The sequence below is a fragment of the Athene noctua genome, chromosome 4 (assembly GCF_965140245.1).
Source record: "Athene noctua chromosome 4, bAthNoc1.hap1.1, whole genome shotgun sequence".
Lineage (NCBI taxonomy): Eukaryota > Metazoa > Chordata > Aves > Strigiformes > Strigidae > Athene > Athene noctua.
The window spans coordinates 78789849-78814532 of record NC_134040.1 but is presented as its reverse complement, the minus strand read 5'-3'; the positions used below and the strand labels follow the sequence as shown (position 1 = coordinate 78814532).

The window sequence follows — 24684 nt, the reverse complement described above, 5'->3', positions numbered from 1 at the left end:
CAAGAACTTCAGGCAGCTGGTTGAAGTTACTTAACTATCTAGTATACCTATCAAATCAAGCATAAAATTAAAAATGAAGTGTTGATTATGGAAACACAACTTCGACTGGAAAGAAGATACCTTACAACTTTTCAGCAAAATCTGACAGACAAAAAAGGACACAAAATATCAAATACAGGAGATTTTTACTACAAAACCCTTAACTGTTCTACATTTGTCCTCAAAGCTTATTTTCTTGTCAAAATCTTGCCTGAAAAAATAAAGTTTTGATGGCTGTCATATATTCTGAGCAAATGGGCCAGCCAGGTCCTGAATGCCAGTCAGCCAGCCTGCCAGAGCACAGAAGTCCACCACTCATTTTAGATCACTGTAAGACATGCTAGCAAGCAGGGCAGAACGGCCACCAGACAAGCAAACAAGAACATAAGCAAGAACCAAAAAGACTAATCTATATCACCATAATAATGTTTTGCTATAAGCAATTCACCTTCTAGACCATAGTATCATTAATTTAGCTAACACACTAGTGTAACCAATTCCTTAGCAAACCTAGAACTTTAGTTCACCGGTCTTTCTCTCACAGAGTAGATATAAAAAGAGAGACTAGGGATTGTAAGTAAGAGGAAAAACAGAAAAGAACATGCAAAGCTCAAACCTGAACAAATCATCTGTTTAGTGTGTAAGTTCCTGCGTATTAAGCCTTACTGCAGTAGTAAATCACTGACCACACTAGCCTGACTAAAAAGCTTACAGTGTTTGTGTGCTTTGCTGCATCCCATAATTTCTCTAGTCATTTGAACACTATTTCAAGAATGTCCTGTAGAGGTCTCAGATGATTATTCACATCCATAGTATTCTACTGTTCACCAGAATGATTGTAAATGTGTTAACAGTTCAGTTCAAGCACTGCAATACTCACGTGACAGAAAGATGTTTTTAGTCCTTGTCAGATCACTGTCTTGAATTGCATCCTCTTATGTACAACCATTTATTACTCCAGACTTCAACAAAATATATTTTGAAATTTAATACTTCCATTCCAAATGATCCTTCTTCACGATGTAACCCACTAAAGCACTACCTCAGCCTCCCACTTGTGCACCAAAGAAAGCTGACAATCACAAAAGAATGTGGGAAATATTAAAAACTCTGGCAAAACTCTTACTGTCCAGGAACATTAAGATATGAAAACACAGAAGACAAGATCTCTATTTCTGGTGCTTCTCTACAGGCCTACATGCCAATCTAGTAAATTAAAGGGAACACTATTATTTACTTCAGAAGGGTGAAAGTCAAATCAGACCCTCAGAGATCACATCATCTGAGCAGTATCCTGTCTTCTCTGTTTCACTCCAACTCTATGGACATTCCAATTCCAGTTTTGGCAGTTTGTCACTGTTCACTCTGGAATTTCGTCCTGAACAGTTTTGTGCCTTAAAGTCGTATCACAGCTTATTTTGCAAATCTCTGAGAGAAGTCCATAGCACTCCAAACTAGAATTGTTCACACAGTACAATTCCATCCAAACTAAAAAGTGGGGGAAGGGGGGCTAAGCATGAGTCTTTGTAGTTTGCACTAAAGGTCTCAAGCAACAAAAAAGCAAAATACCATTTAGGTCAGATCCTGAAGACAATAACACTGTCAGTTACTGGGAACGTGATTAAAATCAATGCAATGCCTCAGAAAAAATACAGTCATACATAAAATTTGCAAGGCTATACTTTAAAATTTATCACAAATTACTGTACAAGATGGCATAATGCATTAAGACAGTGCTGACAGAATGAGCTGAAAAGGACTTGATTTTTATTTGTCACAATATGTGAATATACTGTGTTCACATTGTATAGGTCTTGGGAATATAGGGGTCAGATTTGGATGGACAGTGGGCTTATTTAGGTACACCTGGAAATACATCCCAAGAGTAATAAGGTAGAATCATGACCTAACTTCTGTCAGTTTTAACAACAAATTAAGAACAAAATTAACATGTTAACACTTTCCTACACACTTCCTAAAGAAAATAAGCTAAGCTTCTAAATTTATGAAGGTACATGAGTTTCTCAAAGGATGCCTGTCATTATCTTCTTAAAAATAAAAAGTGTAAACGACATTATTTGGTGCTGCACCAAGAAATGATGTATACAAAGATACCTCAAGCTAGGTATTCACAGTGTAACTCAAGATCACCAAAATGTTTTAAAATTTAAACCAAACCTCTATTAACAACATATATTTAACAAGACAAGTACACCGGAGTGGTGGATGATTTATGAAACAGAAATGTCACTTAGCTCATGAGAAATTTTCTATCCTATGAATCTCAGACAAAAACACCCAAGAAGGAGCTTTATAAGCAACAGTAACCACAGACTATTTTACAGAAGCGATGTCCATCAGATTCTATCACATGTCCCACTTTACCTATTGTCCTCCCAAAAGCAAGAGGAACATTCAAGTGTTCCCTCCCTAGTTCAGCTTCCAGCAACTCCAGCTTTTACTGTGCTATAAGCCTTTCTCCATGACAACTGGTCTCTACTGGATCTTTGTGGAATGGAAGCGAAAACCAGCACCCCCTGGTCAGGCTCTGCATCAGTCAGGCTACAGTGAGGACAGCAGCATGCACATAGAGGTCCTACACAGCCAGAATGGCTCATGAACATGAATCAAATCACAGAATGAGACTATAATAATTTGCTAAGTTACAGCACTTAAAGAAATAAAAGTTCATAAATCTGGATCACATCTCTTTCTCTGATGCACAGTAACTGTTTATTAACCAATGAAAATTTTTCACAATTTTTTTTCTAACAGTAATTAAGAGTTTTCATAGAGACATTTTGTTAACACCGGTGAAGAGGCAGAAATTTATAAGTCTGCATAAATATTTTTAGCATAATCAAGGAAATCTGAATTAAGAATGAAGGGACTAAACTTTTATTCGAAGTATTCTTTCTTGGTCAGATTGCCAGGCCACGAGACAGGCATTTCTGGACTAGATTACAGTTTAACAATTGATGGTATTAAACAAAGGAAAAAACCCACCCCATTGTTTCCTCATCAAGAACAAATAAATGTCTTTCCCTGATAATTTTCTGCAATCCGCCACAGACAGTGAGCAAGGTTACAATACCTACTTTTTCAGCTGAAGGATGCCATACCTCCTCTCCTGGAAGTATCGGAGAGCCATATAGCAAATCACCCCCTCCTCCAATGACGAGAAGTGTCCTAGAGAGTGACAGAAGTGACCAGAATTGTTCCTCCACAGTGCGATCCCAATAAAAACACTGCCATGCAGCTATATGACAGGGGACACCTGCACTTTGGTCAAACCCTGTTACTTGACAAGATGCTACTAAGACATATGCCTGCCACATCACTAAAAGGCAAGCACCATTCATCATGCATTGGGCGTCCTTACTGACGTATGCCATGACGTGCTTGCACACAACCTGCAGAAAAACAGAAGTTCATCTGCCACATGATTAAAAATACCTGCAATTCTGTCAGACATTATCAGCTCTATGAGGGATATAAACTCTTAAGAGCTACAGGCCAGGCACTGAATCAGAGTAAGAATTATTCGTAAGTCAGACCTGTAGGCCATGAGATACGCTTATCTGGAGAACACTACAGCTTCAAAGTACTTTTAAAAAGAAACAATAGGTATGTAAAGTATTGTTCCTTCATTAACAACACGAGAAAGTTGCAAATATAAAGACAGTCTCCTAGTAGGATTTAGTTAAAATACAGATTCTTCTAGATCTTTTTTCCTCTATATCAAAAGTAAAAAAAACCCCTGGTATTTCTAGACACTGAAAGCCTGATTATCACAACAGCATATTATGGAAGGCATCCTGGTACGGTGGTTCTTTTTGTTTTTCAAATAAAGATTGAAGTTTGATTTAATGAATTGAGAAAACTAGCACAAACATATCAAATCAAATATTCAGAGTTGATGAGATAAAGTTGCCTTTCTTAAAGTACATACAGTATCCAAGTTCAAAGGATAGCATCTGATCATGTTCTATGAGATGCAAATGACTGCTTCAGTTGACAGAATATATTCATGCCACCAAGACTGCCAGAAGTCACCAACCAAAAAAATTCCAAAAGCAAATTAGCCTTCAATTACACTTAAAGAAGCAGGGGGGGGGGGGGGGAGCAATCTCTGTCCCAAGAAGACCTTTCATTAGCCTTTTAAAACCAAGAGCCAGAGATTGACTTTGTCAGGTAGGAACTTCACCATTAGTAATGGTTTTGCACAGAAAAAGTCACTGGGAGAAGCAACAGTTTTCAGCAACACTTAAAATGTGCTATTAAAGAAGACCCAAACCCTACACCCACAAAGCAAAACCCTACATGTAAAGCAACACAAAAAGGACATAGTAACTACTGTACCACTCCCCTTTTCAGCCACTAGCTGCTCCTTTCAAACGAGTGACAAGTCAATTTGTCCAATACAGACAACTCCCTCAAATACAGGAAGACAAATGGCTCCAGTTTCAGACAATAAAACATTCCAAGTCTTGAACTGCACCGTCATTCTGGTGAGATATTTTGCAGCAGAGTCTAAAACATGTTTTATGAATAATTATGGAAAAAATGCAAAGTCAAAGAATTTCTGATCTTTCATACACAGTAGTAGTTAGCTATTCATAAGCATATTGTCAACAGCAGCACATTCCCAGAGAATAGGATCTAATTCTGCAACCATACAATGACAACATTTCTCCTCCACGAGAGCTTCACAGTAATAAACATGTAAAAATCTGTAACATCATAAAGGTTTCTTGGTGACAGAAAACATGTTTAGGACCAAGATGTCTGTGACAGTTGTACTGTTGGTTCACAGCAAAGCAAAGGTGAACACAAAGAAAACAATGGAGAACCCAACAAAAGAAACAAACACCTAAGACGACAGTTCCGCAGCAGCTAGGATTGACCTGCATCTTGGTTTCTACAGCACCACTCTCCCCTTTTGCTCCCAGCTCTGGACTTGCCTCCTGCCTCACACCAGTACTAATATCCATCCACTGACACAAGCTGATTCTACTGGAAAACAACCCTAAGAACAAGGGGGTTTCATTTTAGCCAAACCATCTTCTGGAGTCAGCTTACTATTTGGTGACAGGAGAGGGACAGGTAAACAGAACAAGACAGTCCAGACTCAGGAAGCTATATTATCACTCTGCAAGGGTTGCTCTGCAACCCTTCTCCACATCCCTCGCAGGTTGCTGTAATAAGAATTTACATGTCCCGGCTTAAGAGCTGTGGAATTTTAGCACTGTTTCTACTCATGCCTTTCTGACAATGTGTCACCATGGAAATATTACTGTATGTTCGTCCAGTTTCAACGTTTTCCATTACTTCCACGAGTAGTGTTCTAGTTTTTAGTCATCTGTGTGATATGAAACTCAAATACCTATAACTTTTTTTAGACTAAAAAAGTAACAAGAAAACCAAGCCAAAAGCTATTTCACAAAATTCAACTTGTCTCTAGATGTTACAAACATTATTAAGTGGTAGTAGAGAAATCCTCTTATCTTATTCTAATAACCTTAATAATATGTTCAAATCATAGAATTTTAACCAAAGGGTTGAACACGAGTTGTTTAAATAGAGAAAAACAAGAACTAATGTAATCTGTACAGATCTCTGAAGCTGTAAATAATTTATCCTGTTTGCTCTATCCTTACATGTAAAAATGAAAACTTTTTACAGCCATTAAAGCCACCTCCCCTTCTCTGAAAATATAAGATAGTTCTGAAGTATTCCTTCATTTAACCATATTGCAGTAGGACAGAATCTCTAACAGCTCAGCTCCATTCCTTTGAGGAAAGTTTTCCTTCATGTGTACAACTTCTCATTAAGGCTTAACTTGTGCATGACAACTACAGTAATACTATCTTGTAAGTCAAGATAGGTTCTAATCGAAATAGCTCCAGTAGGCAAGTTCTACAGACATAGGTCTGGATAAACCAGTCTAGACCACTTGCCTCACTTTGCATACCAGGTCACAGTCCTTGGCTTTAACCAATGGTACATACTTTGCACACATAAGCAAATAACTCTGTAGCATTTCCTGACTTGTTAACTTCACATGCTCCGAGATGAAAGATACAGTGCAGCCCTATCACTCTGAGAGAAATCAAGAATAAAAGCGTTATCTCAGAGTTAACACAGCCATTTTCACTAATGCTAAAATCAACATCACATAGCCCCAAGCAAATGACAGACTAGTTAAAAACCCACATACACAATCACTATGTATTTTAACATTATCTGATGCTATCACAGCTATATTAGCACTGTAATATTAGAATTCTACTTTACACTGGATAAACAAATGAAGGTGTCAGAAGTTCAGACCCAGCCAGTCTCTCATTGCGAGTTCAGTACTTGCATCACGGGTTTTGTTTTGAATAAATATACATCAATTAAGTAAAAGCAGTTCCCAACCTGTCACTGAAACCAGAATGAGATACCAGACAAGTTTCACAGGGAATATGCACATTCCTGAGCAGAAAAGGAGACACAAACAAATTATGTGGAATTAAGATAAAAACCAGCAAATGATAATACAGGATGAAACAAGGCAGGAAGATATTTGAGGAAAAAAATTGTTATCCTATCTCACTACAGGATTATTGCAAGTTATACACCCTGGAGTGTCATCAAACAATCCTCTATTGATTTTTCAAAATAGGCAGGTGACTATTTCTTATTAAGGTTAGAATTTCACAAGGTTTGTTGAGGCAGTCATTTAACAGCTCCACACCACCAAAAACATAAAAGCCCCACTCCCTCCTCGGCTTCTAGCAAACAAGGGAGATGGCAAGGGAAAACAGGAAGGGAATGAGAAAGGGAACCTTTCAGTAATGGTTTGCCATTAAATTCATTCTTAGCAAGCAGCAGTCTAAAGAAGGGATTTATTAGGTAGTTGCTCTAGTTGTGACTTAAATCAGTAATGATGAGATTTGCACTTAAAACAGATTAAGATCCATCCCTTTCAAAATGTAATGACTAACACTTCAATTTAACTTCTTCAAAGGACAGATGACTTGTACTCCTATTTCTTGCCCTCCCTATTTCTTCTCTCCCTCCCGCCCACCCAGAATTTTTAACATTTCAGTATTTTTTCCTATTCTAGCTGAAGCCCTGCAATCATCAATTTCACACAGAACCGTACTTGCCTCAGACACTTCAGATAGTAAGTTATTCTACTTATCCATCACAACACAGCTTACTTCCATGCAAAAAAAAGAATCATTCCAGATGTATTTTCCAGCCTTTGATGATGCCTCCTGTCATGCTGTTGCCTTTTCTGCTTGTCACCTTTAACTTTTACCAGTACAGCATCTGATACACCTCCTACTTCAAATCTCCACTGTGACAGGAAGCCTTCTACCATGCACCCCTGAGCTATGGTAGTGCCCAGGAGACAGGATTAAAGTCCCCCTGCTCAAGTAACTTCAATCTCAGGATCTTCCCTCAGCTGTTCACAGGACAAGATAAAGCAAGCTGCAAGAACAAAGTGCTATTTTTTTCTAAAGGAAAAGAACAAGCAACATTTAATTGCTGAAACCTAATAAATATTCTAATTCAAACAAGTCTTGCACAAATTACAGAACTTCATTATAAAAATTGGGAGTGTTTTCATCTGCCCAAAAGATGAAAACAGCAATGGAAACTGCATTCCCTCTCCACGTCACCACAAAGAAAACTCACAATCTCTTAACTTGTGAAGTTCTCTGGTTTCTGCACATTCAAGCACCTTCTTGGTTATATAGTTAGTGAGTACTCTAGAAACATTATAGTAAAAGTATACTATGAACTGCTTCAAATGTACAAATGTATTTTAAACAGATTTTTCTCCTCAGCGGAAAGCATTGAAAAGGGGACAGAAAGAAAGGATAGTTTTGTTTTCATAGCAGCTTAGTCCTCTGACAGGAGTGCAGATAAACATTTAAATACAGATCACTTGCAGCTTCAGAATTTGTGAGGTGGAACTCATTTTAGGCAAGGTAAAAAAAAAAAAAATACCTGTTTTGAGTCTGTGGTGATCAGCAGTGAAGCATGGACAATTTACTATGTAGAAACCAAGATATGAGAAGCCCTGCATTCCTGGTGAGAAAACCAAATGTCATCCAGCTGCTGAAGATTTGAGGGTACTGAGATTCCTACCTCCTATTCCATTCCTCCTTGGTGCTCTAATCTGTTCGTTCCACTAAGGAATATAACAAACACGAGGCCTACTTAAAATGTGTTGGAATGAGGGAAAAACAAAAAAATTTTCCTTTTCAAACTTCTGTCTCCACCCCATGCCCCTCTTAATTGTCTATAAGAGAAAAAACCACACCAACACCTTAACATAACACAGTATTCCAGGATCCTGAGTTTCAAGGGAACTTCAAAGGAAGGTATGAATTCCTCTACCCCTTTCCCACCTTCTCATTGGCTCATCCTCTTCAGTCCATAGTTGTCTTTTTATAACTTTGTCAAGTAGTAGCAGGATACAATTGATATTTTGGGCTATTTCCCTTCTTATAATAAACCAGGTTCAGAAGAACTGTCAAGATCAGTGAGTTCTCAGTTTGCTGTAGCTTGGAGGAGTCATAAACAAAGAAATAACATCTATATATTTAGCCAGTGAAAATGTTACTACAACTCCCACATTCTTGCCTTTATGTTTCTCTTTCTCACACTTTATATCTTAAAGTGCCCTCTCTTTTGGGCCACCAGTCTTCAAAACAAATCAACACAGTACCCTAAGTGTTTGGAGAGAAAAATCGCTGTTGAATAGTGCAAAATATTAAAAATCCCCGAAGAACAGCGCAAATCAAATAGCTTCCACAACACTCCCAAAACACAACAAGCCAAGTCACTCTTGCCCTTACAAGCATGAGATTCTCTAATGTCAACGGGATTACTCGGATAAATGAAGTGGGCAAAACTGAAAACTGAGCCCCAAGCTTGAAGCTGATGTGTGGGTTTTTTTACAGCTGTACAAAGGCTGTCATTATATTAACAGACCTGCACCATATAAGCAGTAACAAATACATGTACTATCAGAACAGACCAGAAAAGCATGACAAAAAACATCACTATTTAAAAAAAAAAAAAAGACCACCACACATAATTTTCCAAGAAGTTTTGAAATATGGCATTTTCAACCTTCAGTTTATTTCTAGACATGAATATTTTAAACCAGTAACAAAGAGATTCCCAATTTTGCTCAAATACACCTGGGAACCCACAGACATACGTCTCTACTGCCTCACAGCCCTACTCTTCGGTATTTGTATCTTCTAAATCAAAGAGAATACAAATTATTTTAAAACATAAAGTGTGACTTTTTTTATGTGATCATCCAAGGAATGCAGTGTTAACAACAGCAGAAAGAATATTGTCCACAAAGACTTTTCTATACTTGCTTTACCAGTGAAAGATTTTAGGAGCCCATGTACTATAATATTCCACAAGTACATTATAAAAACTTTATGACCTCCATCAGAGAAAACATTTTTTAAGAAGTCCTAAAGTATCATCAAACAAGAGAACGTATTTTCAGTTTTCCTGTAGAACCCATTATCTCCATTTGGACAATTTACAGTAAGTTTTAGAAACAGCACAAATCCAGATTTTATTGTCTTGACAAACTTGAAAGATCACTTTTCAGTTTTTCTGACAGTAAAACCTAATTATGTCCTGTACGGTTTCTGAATACGGTTTCTGAATATATATTCTTTAAATACCTAGAATATACAACGGAATCTAGAGCAAAGTCATCACTGGACTTCATGCATTTCCTACTCTTCCAAACCAAGTCACCAATATCAATACAGATTGTAAATACAGATACTGTAAATACAAATACTGTAAGCTTGTCAGTCCCTCTCCTGTGCAGGCAATTCAGCTCTACAGTTGAGCCACCTACACATGGATTCTCTCAAGCACCTAGGGCAAGATCCTTCTGTTTGTTTTGCATGACTGACATAGGTTAACAATTATTTCAAACACCACTCTTTCTGAAAAAGGCCTTTACTTCCTTAGTTCTCATTACAGATTATCAAGTCTCAGGGCTTGATTTATCTTCCACTTTTAATCAAGATATTAATGAAGCAATATTTATCCTATCTCCATAGGATGACAAACACACAAGTGTTACTCACTTTGCTGTCTACTCTATTCATGGAAGTGAAGACTCAAATTTTACCATCAAATATGAATACTCTTGAACTTTTCAGTACTACAGAATGTGTAAAAAAATATTTAGATATACTCATGAGGCAGTGTTATGAGTACACTCCAAAACTGCATTTTGCTTTACCTCAATCTACCATCTTGGATACTCTTTGTAAGCACAATTAAAAGTCTAGAAGCAAACAAAACTTCAAATTCACTATTTCTAGAGAAAGAACAGAAGTTTTTGTTGTCTGCAGTAAAAACATAAATAATCACCTGAGAAGGCCAAGTATAATAAATAACACTGTCCTGTATACCTTACCACCTCACTAATATTTACCAGGTATTTAACATGTTTTGAAGTAGAAAGGAATTTAAGTTTGCCACTACTGGAATTTGCTGCTGTAGCAAATAGGACAGAGAGGTATGCTTAACACAGCACATGATGCTTGTCAAAACTTTCCCGATACAACTTACAGCAAGCAAGCTTCGTCACAACAACCTTTTCTAATTTCACCATAGAAATGTAAACCAAGGCCTTCATTTATAATTCAGTGCGGCTTGTCCCATAAATTTATAATGCCTTTTAAAAGTTTTTGATAATTGGACTCCGGTGTTTTCAATATCAACACTGTATTTCATAATACACACAAAGTTTGGGGTTTTAACTACTTTTCAGGACCACTTTGGTCAAAACCCTCGTTTTACCAGAAGTATCCTGGCGCCTATGGCCCAGCTATTAAAAACAGCCACCGAAGCCTCCTGGAAGAGCCCAGCTGAGAGACCTGCGCTGGTGACTGCTGGGCGAGGAGCCTTTGAGCTGGTTACCTCGCTCGCTGAAGCGCTTTCAGAGGACGTTGCCGATTTACAGCGCTTAGACCTGGAAAGGGCAGCAAACACCCCGAGCTCCGGCTGGCGGGGGGGGCCTGCGGGATTTGGTTTTGCTGAGGCCTAGCGAGCACACGAGGCCTCCCGCAGCCCCGGCTCCTCCGCCAGCAGCGCCGAGCTCACCGGACGGGCGGGCCAGGCCGGCGGCGGGGCAGGCGGTCCCCGGGGACACGGGGGGGGGTGGCGACCGCGGGAGGGACAGGCGTCCGGGACGCTCCGCCAGGCAGGAGGGAGGCGGCCCCGCTCCGCGCGCCCGGGGGAGAGGGATGGCGAAGAGCCAGCGCCCTCTGCTCTGGGAGAAACTCGCAAACTTCGGTACCTGTCGGGAACTCCCCAAACGCCAGCGACCCCAGTCGACTGCCGGGAGTAGTCTGTAAGGCTTCTCCCCCCCCAACACCAACTCATGCAGCGGGCTCACAACAGGCTGTACCCACGCCGACGGGAAGGAGGGCACGACGTGCCCGGCTGCAAGCAGGGGCTTCTCCTGCCCTCCTCCCGCTCCCCCGTCCCGACAGGGGCACCCTCCGGGCCCCCCCCAAACACCCGCCCCGTCCCTCCGCGACGGAGCTGCCCCAGCGCCTAAGGGCCCGGCAGCGCCCCTCCGAGCCCCCCCGAACACCCATCCCCGGGCGTCGCCACCTCCCCGTCCGCGCCCCCACCTGTCCCGAGGGTCGATCCAGCTGGTCTGCTTGGTGTTGTGGTCGATGTAGAAGACTTTGCCGTCGTAATCCCTCGCCTCCTCCCAGCCATCGGGTAAGGGGAGCTGCCCATTCCCCGCTTTCCTAGGCATGGTCGAGAGGCGGGGGTAGCTGCTCCATAGGGACAGAAAGAAAGACGGGAAGCGGGAAAAGCCCCCACCCGACCCGGGGGGATGGTGAAGGGGCCGGGAGCGGGGGCTGTGGGGCACGGAGCGAGCCGGGAGGGGAAGCCGGGGAAAGCCCTCCTCCGCGGCCGGCTCTCAGTCCACCATGCCGGGGCTGCCGCCTTGCCCGCGCCGCGGCAGCCCGGGTCAGGGTTGCCGGCGGAGCCCAGCTGCCGTCTGGGCGCGGGGAGCCCGGCTGAGCCCCGGGCGGCCGCGGCCGCCGCTCATTAGCATGAGATTAGCATCCATCTCATCTGCATGCACATTCCTCCCGCCGCATTCCTTAGGGTTAACCCTGCCGGCGCTGCCCACCGCCGCCGCCGGGCTGGGCAGGCCCCAGCCGGGGATCCGGGACAGAAAACGTCCAGCGGGGGAGCGCGTAGGGCAAGCGGCAGGAGGCGGGGGAAAGGCGGCAAGGGGGCCCCTCTCGCTTCTCAACGAGCTCGGCCGCTGCGGGGGTAGGAGGCAGCCACCTTGGGGAGGGGGAGACGACCAACAGCCCCTACCCCTGGCCGTCAGGTCCCGGGCGCTTAAGTACTGCGGCCACGGCCCCGCAGGCCACCACCACCCCGCGGGGGAGAGCGGTGCGAAGGGGCTACCGGCTGATCGACCGACTGCCCGCCCGCCCGGCCGGCGGCGCGTCCCTTTGTCTGCGAACTTGCCGCCGGCCCCGAATCAGGTGGCGCCGGCGGGTTTGGCGCGGGGCATGTCCTGGCCCCGGGGGCGCGGGGAGGGGGCCCCGGGAAGAGGCGGCTTTGCCGCTGGCTCCCTGCCCTGCGGCGTGACCGGGTCGAGTTTCCTTTCCTTTCTCTGCCCTCCCGGTCCCGCCAACCTCTCTCCGCATCCCTGTGAACTCTGCTAAACTCCAGCAAGGCTCAAGGGTTCCTAAAAAGACCTCGACATTTAAAATACACAGTTAAAAATTTAAATTAAAAAAGGGAACTCTTCTTTAACCGTGGAAGCGCCTAAACTTACTTTGTTTTTTCTCTTTTTAACAGAGTGCAGAATACGTGGCACATACCACTTGTGTCCTGAACTGTTCTGGCCCCAAAAGCCTCAGTCTCATTAAGCATAGAAACCAGGTGTGAATTACTGTGCGTGTATCTCACATGTGCCACAGGAGAAGAGTACTCCGGGCTGGTTACCATGGTTCAGCTGATAGAGGGTAAAATGAGCTCTATTAATTTGCATGTGTATCTGATTCCCAAGCTCTGGCACCAGAAGTAGAGCATGTATGGGGGAATATGACTCAAGTTTAGCAGCTAGGACTTTTAGGTAGCCCAAATTTTAGTCCCTGTTCCCTAGAATGTTCTGTTTTGTTCCACTTAAAGTTACTGGTTTTAAATACCAAAAGTGTATTAGGAGAGGAGGTCTGGCACCCAGAGCTGTCCTTTTTTTGTTGTTGTTGTTCTTGTTAATCCATTTGTCTACTCCACTATAGCGATCTTTAGCATTCAGCTCTACTCAGTGCGTAACAAGGGTTTGGATTCCACTTTGGAGGCCACATACCTGACAGGTGTTGCAGTGACTAATTTACAGATATCTAAGTCCCATTGTTGGATTTGCTCCTAAATAGAAAAAAGTACCAGAAAGATATGATTTTAATTTAGCTAACTGCCAATCTGTTAGAGTTAAGACCTTTATTATTTCAGTTGTGCTGCTTATTTTACTCTGTAAGACTATCTCTACAAATGGCTCATATGCCCCCCCCCCCCCCCAATACCTGTATGTTGAGCTGTAGACTATCTTGAAGATTTTACTTTCACATCTATTGTATTAACGTAAGGTGCAGTGACGCTTCATACATGAAGTAAGGCCCTGATAGTGGAGAAAACCTGAGCTGTCCTAACTTCTGAATATCCTGAAGTGTTCAGCCACTTAGGGAAAGCAACAGGATCATTGCCTATTAAAGTGTCAGACTCATCTATTTTCATTGATAATATTAAGTTTCAATGAGCTGATTGGTTTATAAAGTCTAGTCTTGTTTTCCATCAGTGTAAAAAAGCACTTTTGCTATGCATTTGCATTTGTGTCTATTTAAATAGTCTAATTTTATAAACTTGTTTACAGGTGACATCCTACAGTGAGAAAGTACATGTGGCGGTTGTGGGACAGGGTAAACTGGATTTCCTTTTCCCTTCTAAAGTTCAGTTTGCAACAGCAGTAAGACCTTTTTTATGTAAATTGATAAAAAGCTATAGAGGATATAGTTTTTCTGAAACTAGCTGCCAGTTACTTATCTTTGGCATTAACTAGGAGCTTTTCTAATGATACCGCCTTTTTCATCCTGAAAAAGCCAGCCTGTTACACAGCAGCACTTGTATACACCTACTCTCTAAATAATCCACACAGAAGAAAGCATAAGATTAGAAAATCTTTTATACCAAACCAAAACTGAAACCTCATGTCAATGAAACCTTTATGCCAGTAATTCCCCTGAAGTTAATTGAGGTAACACCTAATTCCTATTCTATGTCATGACCAAGGCAGTCAGAACCACATCTTTGATTCCTGATCAGATGAGATCCATGTGGATGATTTATAACCATCTTTACCAGGGTAAAACTTTCTCGTCAGAAAACAACAATATTTTCATTCCCACAAGTAAATGAAAGTTGCAGTTCTTAATTTTTGGAAATAAATATACTAAGATCATTGCATAATTGTCTAATTTCTATGCATATGCTTGTGTGTGCCTGTACAGATGTGCTTACACTTAATCTGTTGCATTGTAAGTATTAGGCTTTCCCCTTCCTCCCTCCATTTTCCATTGTCTGAGTACTTCATTGTGTTTGTACTTGGAGTTAAGAGTCTACAGTCCAAAATGCTAGTTTAAGACTACTTAGAAATGATAATACTTGAAGTCAGACTGACAAAAAGTAGGTAATATTTGTGTAAATAAATGCCAGACCTTTAATATTATCAGTGAGAACACGTAGCTTTTTGAAGGACTGCTCTTATTGTACAAAGCAGAATCCAATTATCCTCTTGTTTACTGCTCTTTTGCAATTTGGGCTGGTAGAAAATAATTTCTTCCACTATTCTTTAATATTTTTTCACATCCCTAATATAGGAAGGCAGAACAGGTGTTCATAATCATTGTTCATAGCTTAAAATATGCTATAAATTCTAACTGAAAGTAGTTTTTCAAGTATACGTCCTACATCTCATCTGATAACCTGCCTAGCATGTTGTGCTGACGTTGTCAGCTGACAGCATACCACAGATTGTTTGGCTTAATTGCATAAGACAGCATAGTTTAGAAGATGTAAGCATGCTTTATTCAAAACACAGAAGGGTGCATATGAAGGAGTTGTCCAAAAGCACGGAACAATGTAGCCATGGCCTGACTTAAGTATTTATCAGTAAGTATGAGAAATAACAAGATGTGCTCAACAAAAAGGAGGTAAATATGTCTCTCTTTTGCTTTGCATATGCATGTTTAACAGGTCTGGAAAAGTTCACTTTATAAGTAGTACATAGTTAAAGGACTGAGTTAATGGGAATTAAGAGTCATAACTATTTTGTGTCCTTTCTACGTACTATTATCAGCTAGAAGAAGAAAAAATGTCTATGCAAAAATTCAGAACACAGGTGTGGAAGTGGCTGAATCCAGAAAGGGTGCCCACAAAAGCAAATGGTTGTGCCCCATTGCATAACGAGAGGCATACCCTATTCCAGTCTATACTAATGTAGTTAATCTCCTGATACTCTTTGCTTACTGCTTCTTGCACAGTGAATCTGTTCCTGGGACTGACTGTGATCAAAAAAGGCGTGTTTGTACCCCGTCCTTCCATAACAAGAGACTCCCTTAACTTGATGATCCTTAGAGATGAAGTCCTTGAAGAAATTTACAGCTGTTAACAACTCTTAACTTGTACTATGCACAAATGGCTCTAAATCAAGAGCCGCAGCTGTCTTCCTGAAAATCTGCATAGTTAGTCTCCACTGCTTTCAAACAGAATTTGGGTGCAAAATGAATTATGAAGTATGGTGACAGAATTAATTTTTAAAAACATCTGACACATGTTTGAAACTATATATTGGTTACGTAAACCACCAAATATGGACAAGTCTGACTTCCCTCACATATAGCTACTGTAGAACTCTATTGTTTTCACAATCATAACTACTTGTTTATTTAAAAACAGTGAATTTTATGACAACTATGTTTTCCAAAAATACCCCACCAAGAAATAAGATTCCTTTATGCAGTGAGATTTTTAGTTTTAAAAAGTCCTGTAAAGAAAAACAGTGTACATGTGTGAGGGAGGAAAGGAGGAGGAGTGCTACTTTTACTGTTGCCAGTCTCTGACATATGTATACATCTGAGAGTAAAAGATATTTGAATATTATTGTTACTGGTTGAATTTATGATGAAGCTCTGCAGAAGCAATGGAGCCAGATAAAGTTTATGCTTGTTTAGCTTTTCTCGTTAGTCCAGAGCCTGCTCTTTCCACCTATATTCAATTGGACAGCTTGCTGCTAAAATAGGATGTCCTACAAAGATGTCCTGAAGTATCAGTGGAAAAGACTATACCAAGTTCTGCATGAAATGAATATATACTAGCTTTTTTCATAATTCTGGCCTTATTTTTGCCTTCAGGCCTGCATAGGAGAAAGTAATGAACAATTACACATTTCGAGTTCTTGCAGGTGTAATTCTAATTCTATAAATCTGAAAATAAGTGCACAGAACACTTTTAATTGATTGTTAGTCTGATTAAAAGTTTAGGGTAGGTAGAATGATATGGTAGATGGGTAGGTAAATTATGTGGTAAGAGCCTAACTATGAAAATGTGAGTAACATTTTCATGGTAAAATCTTCCCAAACTCACCCCAAACCACTCATTAAACTAACTTTGCATTCAGTTCTGTAACTCTGATTCATACTGCTGATATTTCTCTGGACAAAGAAAAAAGAAGATGGAGAATTTTGGTTGTTCAAAAAACCCTAGGACTGACAAGGTCCAAATTAGCCTCCAAGGCATATTCCCACAGAATTTCTTGATGCAGTTTTAGTATGTTGTCTTGATGTTACATCTTCCATAGAAACAGTCTCACTGTATTTATTTTTTTTTTTGATGTATCTCTGATATTTGTACACACAGATTTAATTTCCTACATATTTCATTTCATCATATCTGTGAATTGTGGTGGCTATTCACTGCTGTCTAATGGCTTTGGAGAACTGCAAAAGCACACGTGGTCAGCCAGGAAGGTTCCCAGGAGCCTGGTCTTCTGGTCTTGTCTTGTGGCCACATGTAAGACAGAAGTAGGCCAGCAATAGAGGGTTTCTGCTCATCGACGTGGAGGGAAATATGAAGGAGTTTCTCCAAAACAGCTCCTTTGGTGGAGAACAGTGGTTAATTTCTTCAAGTATTTAAGATACTCCATCAAGTAGTATGCAAGTGCACAGGTTTACAGAGCTAATACTTTTAACGGTCCCTCTCTGATGGTGCAAGGAGTGCTTCCACCACAGCCAGAAGAAAGCACTTAATGTACTTCTGCTGTGTTGTATCTAAGGGGGGCAACGGGTGAAATACAAAAAGGAATGTTTTAGCAACAGCATCCTGAAGTACGTTTCTTCTCTGTATCATCCATTGCAGAAACAGTGCAGTAAATGTAGTAGACTGGATTAATTGGCTGAGTATTTAACACCTGCATTGCAAAAACGAAAATAATCCTTTGACTGATGGAAAGTTTTATGGAACCTTTCTTCTAACAAATGAAAAACCTTATTTGAAACACAAAACAAGTATGAACCTTCCAAACTATAATATGAAAAAAAAAAAAATGCTTCTTTTATCCACTTTTCACCTTTTCTTTCCCCTCAAAAAAGTAGGGTTTCTTTGTGTGCATGCAAAGTACTTTGACATCTGTCCTGTGCAACAACAAAGGAACCTCAATCCTGTCTCATTGCTAACAATGCTGCAAAAGTAAAACTAATCTGTGCAAATTTATAGCAAAAATAGGACTGATACATCCATACCAAGATTTAGCACTTCTAGACTGCTAGAGATGTTGCTGAATTGTATGAATTATCCCATGGCAATTTTCATTCTAGTCTGGTTATCCAAAACCCAGAATCCCAATGTTTGCACTTTTTGGAGGACTGAAAAAAATTGAAAAACACAGCATGATATTGTTATGTCCACTTTGCAGTGGACATAAAAAAAAAAAGTGTTAAATGACTTGATGGAGTGGAAAATACTAAACGAAATAGGATAGGAATTAGAACATAGGATACTTTCAGCTCCTGAGCTGAATCTGTTGAACTGCATTGTGTCATTTTTATTATTTCAATATGTGGTCTCAGAAATACTTGGGGTAAGCTTTCTTATCACAAGGAAAAGATTATAATTTATACCAAAATTCCTTTTATTCAGTATCTCATTCCCAGGTAAAATGTGTATAAAAGTTATCAATTCCATATGGTCAACCATATGTTATGAAATGCTTGTGTCCACATATAAGACACATGACAATATTTCAACAGCTCTTTCCTTTGAATTTCTTGGTGGAGAAATATAACAAAAGCATAAATTGTAGTTAGCTGTACTTTTGTGTTTATAAATGAAATGTTTCATAAAAAAACAACCTCCAACAGCATAAAAAAATTACACTGAACAATCATTTAAAAAAAAAAAAATCAAAGGTAGGAAAAGTCTGCAAAATTCAAGTATTAAAACATAATCCTTGGCTATGAAATGTCAGAGCTGTTGCAGCTCATCAGCTGTTCTGTAAAGGTGTGAATGTAAAGCCAAAGGATATACAGTTGATGCCTATATCAAAAAAATCACAGACTCACAGGATAGTTGAGTTTGGAAGGGACCTCAAGATCATCTTGTTCAATTCCCCTGGTTAAGCAGAGCCACCTAGAGATGGTTGCACAGGACCATGTGCTGACATTTTTTTGGTATCTCAAAGGATGGAGCAGCCTCTCAGGGTTCCAGTGTTTGGTCACCCTCACAGGAAAAAAGTGTTTTCTGATGTTCAGGGGGAACCACCTTCTTTCATTTTGTGCCTGTTACCTCTGATCCTGTCACTATACACCACTGAAAAGAGCCTGCCTCCATCTTCTCTGCATCCTCCTTTCAGGTATTTATAAACATTGATGAGAAGCCCCTAAGCCTTGTCTTCTCCAGGCTGAACAGCTCCAGCTCTCTCAGCCCTTCCTCACATGTGAGGTGCTCCAGTCCCTTAATCATCCTTGTGACCCTTGTTGGACTCACTCCAGTATGTCATGTTCATGACTCTTGTGTGCGGAAGCCCAGAACTAGACCCAGAATGCCAGGAGTGGCCTCACTGGTGTTGAGTAGAGGGCAAGGATCATCTCCTTCCATCACCTCAGGTCACCAAGGATCACCTTGGCAACAATACTAATCCAGGATGTTGCTGGCTGCCTTTGCTGCAAGGGCGCTTTGCTGGCTCCTGGTCAGCTTGTCCTTTTCTGCAAAGCTGCTTTCCAGCCAGCTGGCCTGGAGTGTGTCCTGGTGCGTGAGGTTTTTCCTCTCCAGGTGCAGGACATTGCATTTCTCTTTGTTGAACTTCATGAGATTCCTGTTTGCCCATTTCTCCACATCTTTAAAGAGCACAGAAGCGTGTCATGTAATTCAAACATACCAAAACAAAGAAACTACTATGCTGTAAACTGGCTTCTTGAACTTTAGGCCAGAGGTTCCCCTGCAAGCGAGCAGCCGGGTGTTTAGAATCAGTGCTGCTTTCCCTTTAGTCTCGCTAGACAACCAGAACAAGAGATAAACCTCCTTGGGACTGCAGTCTGTGCAGCTTTTAGTGGTATCGTGGACATCACTCACAAAAGACCTTGGTTCTTCTATGGAAGCATTAATACATCTTTGTACAACTCAATATGCCACCTTCAGCAAAAGAAACAAATAAAAATGTTCTTTTATATAAAGAAAAATGCTGTTTTCAGGCACTATCTCAGAAACTCTCTGATTACTTAACCATTGATACCCTTTTTTCAGAACATAACAAATGTGAAAGAAGTGCAGCAGCCTGCTTCCCACTGCAGGAACTTAGAAACAATTTGTTTGGGCTTTTTTTCAGATTGCAGAATGAGGCTTTTCAACCCGAGAAAATAAAATGCAATGCATCTTCAAAATGTAGCAGAACAAGGGTTGGTTGTTCTACAGCTTCCATCTAGTTTCACCCTATATACTAAAACCAAGACTCAACGGTAATTTTTTATATATCACTGATGAGAGTAGGAACGGTAGTGTCACCTTTTTCTATGGCAGGTGCTGGCTCCTGCTCTTTTCCTTGCCTTCCCTTCCCACCTCCTTTCTTATACTTGCTCCCTCTGATGCAGCTGTTGCTCTGTAGCTGTCAGCTCTGATCTGCCGGGGCCGGGGCCGCAGCAGAGCTACTGTGAATGGACCTGGCTTGCTCTATGCAGCTGGCGTGTCTCTGCCCTGCACTTCCCAGTGTATGCTGTCGTACCTATATCAACCATGCTGCTCCCTTCTCCGGAGCATCCCACATCCCCACTCCCTGGAACAGTCTTGTTAGTGGGTGTAGTCACCTCCATACCTATCGCTGTGAATAGCCGGCAAAGGACCGTGCTGCTGACAGTGACATCAGCTGTTAGAGTCAGTGGCTGGGGTTGCCACTCAAACAATCCTGTTCTTGTGAGACAGAAAAATAGGGTCAAAGCCAAAACAGGAGTGCTCGTCCCTGGATTCTGCTCAGGAAGGGATCTGAGCAGATTTGAGTATTCTGCACATACTTCAGTGGCCTTGAAATGGCACCAATAGCCACACCATCCTGTGAGAGCTGGAAGAAGAAGCAACTGGAGGTTGAGAACCATCATCACCTCTGGAATCGGTGTGCCTTATACACTAGTTGGAGGGAAAGAGCCATTCTCAAATTACACATATCCACTAATCACAAGTGCCGAGATGCTGTTAAGAGAAAGAAAAGATCTGACCAATAAAATACATATTTTAAAGGTTTTATGTGGTTTTCATAGATCATGAGCATGTTACAAGCTTATGTTTGTTTAGGTAAGAGGAGGCAAAGAAATACACTGGGGCAGGGGAGAAGTTAGGAGTTGTTCATGAAGAGAGGTTTTCTTGAATCAAGTAAATCCTTGAAGGAAATCATGTTTCAGAAAAAAAATCTCAAAACGAACATACAAAAATTCTCAAAAGAGCATATATGTACATTCTGTGTCCGTAATGCCACATGAAAGATTAATGCTTTTCTCTTTAAGACATCTTTTTTCATGTATCAACATAAATGAAGAAAAGCTAAAACCAGAGAAAACTTGTCTGCTGTAGTGAACCTGTAGTGCTACTCCTGCCCTTTATCCTATAAGGCAAGAAAAAAAAAGTAATGTACACTGCCTTTTAATGCAGCAGAGGCTTTTTGTCAGTCATTTTGTTTAGTGTCTCTTAGTATTCCACATCTGTGGAATATGCTTCTCCAGCAATCTTATTGTAATAACATATTCTAATCCATTAAACTCACTCTGGTGAGCTTGCAGTGAGCCATGAAATTTCCAAATCAAAATAAAATCAAAGGCCTTAAACCAGACTACAGAGCTAAAATTTTTTTCATATCCCTTCACTATATTTACAGAGGATTCACATATTCAAATATATCAAATCATCATGACAGAACAATTACAATGTCTTGTCATGTCATATTGTTTGAAACAATGTCAAATACTGAACTGAAGAACCTGCAGAAAACTAAGAAATAGCAACAAACCCCAAAGACAAATAATGGTGGATGAAAGACAACCCATAATGAGCATGTCAAAACTTTGTTTTCTCTGCTGCTTTACCTGATGGTTGATACTTTTGCAGCACCAAGTGAAGTCCTGTTAGTCCGATGATTAAATTCCTTAAGATGATCCCCTATTCCAAATGCCATCCACCTGGGTACAGGGCCAACAGTGTCAGTTCCAGGATATGACAGGGCTTCTTTGCCTCTGCAAAGTCTTGCTTTTTCTGACCAACACTGGCATTTAATCTACATGGATTGTTACACATCATTTCCGACATATGAGATTGTCTCGATGTATAGTTAGGCGTATTCATATTTTTAATCTGTGTACCCGTACAAGCAAATTGTTCTGCGACAAGTCACAGAAGCAGGTTTTCTTGAAAGCAAACACGTAGAAGATAGGAAGAAAACTACATTGCTAAACTAAGCAAGGATAATGGAACACCAAACCAAATAGCAAAAATAATGTTTAGGGTTGCCTTCAAATGATTGCAGGAAACCCAGAGAGCTGAGCGTTAGTAACTGTTGAACTTTTATTTTAAGCAGGTGATTTTTGCATCCTCTTCTAATGCTGGATTTTAATTTTACTGCTCTATGCATAGCAGAATTAATCATAGCTCTAGAAAAGAGGTAAACATTTCCACGTCAGAGTTCTTCACTCTTGTGTTTTATCAGATGTGTTTAAATCTCATCTTGCACAAGTGGAAATGACTATTTCTATTCTGCAAATGTACATAATATGATGAAATCACTTCTTAATCTCCTCTTGGGTAAGTTTTCACTATAAAACTCATTTTCCAGTCCCTTAATAATTTTCATTTCTCTTCTGTGACTCCAATTAAAGGAGATCTTTCTTCAGTTTGAAATATCAGAAATAGAACTAACTCCCCAGCAAGTCACACTAATGCCAAATATAGGAATATGTGGCCTCTATCCGCTTCGGCTGTAGTTTCCACAGTTTTTCAGCCATAGAGGGGATTAACTCCTCCTGCCACAGCACCTCCTTGGGACTTGTGTCCAAGGATTCCAATTGTAACCTAAGCTCTTCTTCTGTGACGGGGATTCCCAGGACCAAGGCCACTGTCCTTTAACGATAACCTGCATACTTGTTTCCCAGTTACATAATTTTATATTTTTCCTGTTGAAACCCATATGGTTTACTTTCAGCCATTATATTCCAAAGCTCTAACGCCTGTCCCAGTGCCATCATACCTATTTTTTCACAATATACTGTCAGAGCAGGAAGAATTTAATCAGCATCATTTATTAATATTTAATGTTCCTTTTCCCCAGCTGCAAGACAGAAGTATTTCTTGAGCATGTCTGCTTTTTTCTGCATTATTTTTAATTCTGTTGTTACCATCTGTGGACGGACCACTATCACTGGTGTTCTCAGAATATGAAAAGCTAAACTACACAAAGTCAAAATAGAGGACTGAAGGTAGACCTGTCTTTTTGAGCTCTGATGCCATCAAAATTATTCTATGGAAGTTGAAATATATTTTAAGGTTTTCCAGACATGGGTTTGTTCTTTATTTTACCAAAGTCCATTTTGATTTAAATAACATAGGGTTAAAAATTTAAAAAAGGATTATTTTTCTTTTGTCACAATTTTTAGTATAATCTTAATGTCATCGATTAATCTTAAAATCCATAAACTTTTCTCCAGAAAGGCCACACAATTTTTTATAATTTTTTAAAAATAAGGCTAATAGTTATAATAATAACTAAAGTATCTTTCAAGACCTTACTTCAGCACTACTGCTCTTGCTTTATGTCATTGGTGTCTTATGTCACAATGTGTAATTTTAGACTAACTACAAAGTAATTTGGACTATCTTTTTGTTAGCCTGAAATTGTTTTGTAAAGATATAATAATTATGTTTTTATAAGGTAAATATGCAACCCAAGAAAACACATTCAAAAAACCCTGGGCTTAAAGAAATTCAGTAATCTCGAGTTTCTTCTGCTTGATATTTTAACATGTCTCCTGACCACTTTTTGGTTTCCATCTATTCCTAGACACCCTTCCTGTCCCCAGCTCCGAACCCTGCCCCCTTTCCAAAAAATCTCAGTCATCTTTCCTTCAGGGACAGTTGACAAATCAATGCAGTGATAAAGTTTTATCACTCCTGCAGCTGCTCTGACTCTTCCCATCTGCCTGGAAGAGCTATAGTAAGAGTACAGAAATGGATGTAACCCCTTGCTGTAGCATATCATCTTCTGGACATTTTCCTGCCATATGAAATTGCGATTTATAGCTTAAATTAATGAACACATACTATGGCCTCCCCCAGGGGTGTTTGAGAGGGACCTTTTGGAGCCGCCGGTCTGTGACATTGGAAAGCAGCAGATCCCTTTGGTTTCTGTAGGAGCAATACCTGCACCTCTCCTTCCTGCTGGGAGCACGAGGGACAACATGAGGTATTTTGTCTCCTGAACCGTGGAAATGGGCAGCTTCTGCCTCAGCAGTCAGGCTGCATTGCTCCACTGAGCAGGCCTGGCTGACTGCATCCTCATACTCCTGCCATCAGCACAGTTGTAAGTAGGGAGGATGCTGGCATGCCTCTCCCCTCTTGGCAAAGCAGATTAATAGGACTTTTCTTATTGCTTAAGGTTTCATGTTTTCTACAGCCACAGGCAGACATTCCAACAGGTATTATATCAAGATCTGCTTTCAAACTTCTTTTCAAACCACTAGCCTAGGCACTTGAGAAATGCTGATTACCATCTGATAATTTTGAAATAATAATAATATAACTCTGGCTCTAAAATCAAGTTTATGTCTAAAATGTATGTAGGAAGGGGATGAATCAGAACCAATTACGTTAATGCATTAATTATTATACTCATCTTAATAAATCAACTTGTTCATATCATTCTACCCAGGTTTATATTATTAAATCCAGAGGGCAAACAAGTGTCACAAACAAGTGAACAAAAAGTTTCTCCTGGCAGGATGAAACTATGTGAACCTAAAGATCCACAGT

The 24684-nt window shown here is 40.5% G+C and overlaps 1 protein-coding gene across 1 annotated transcript in view; it reads right to left on the bottom strand.

Annotated features, from left to right (window-relative positions):
- The window catches only part of WWC2 (WW and C2 domain containing 2), a 100874-nt gene extending 88760 nt beyond the window's left edge, over positions 1-12114 (bottom strand). The window contains exon 1 of the mRNA XM_074905801.1: positions 11736-12114. Coding sequence (XP_074761902.1) covers positions 11736-11866 — 131 coding nt within the window. The 5' untranslated portion in view covers positions 11867-12114. The remainder of the gene's footprint in view (positions 1-11735) is intronic.
- Positions 12115-24684: the final 12570 nt, after the last annotated feature.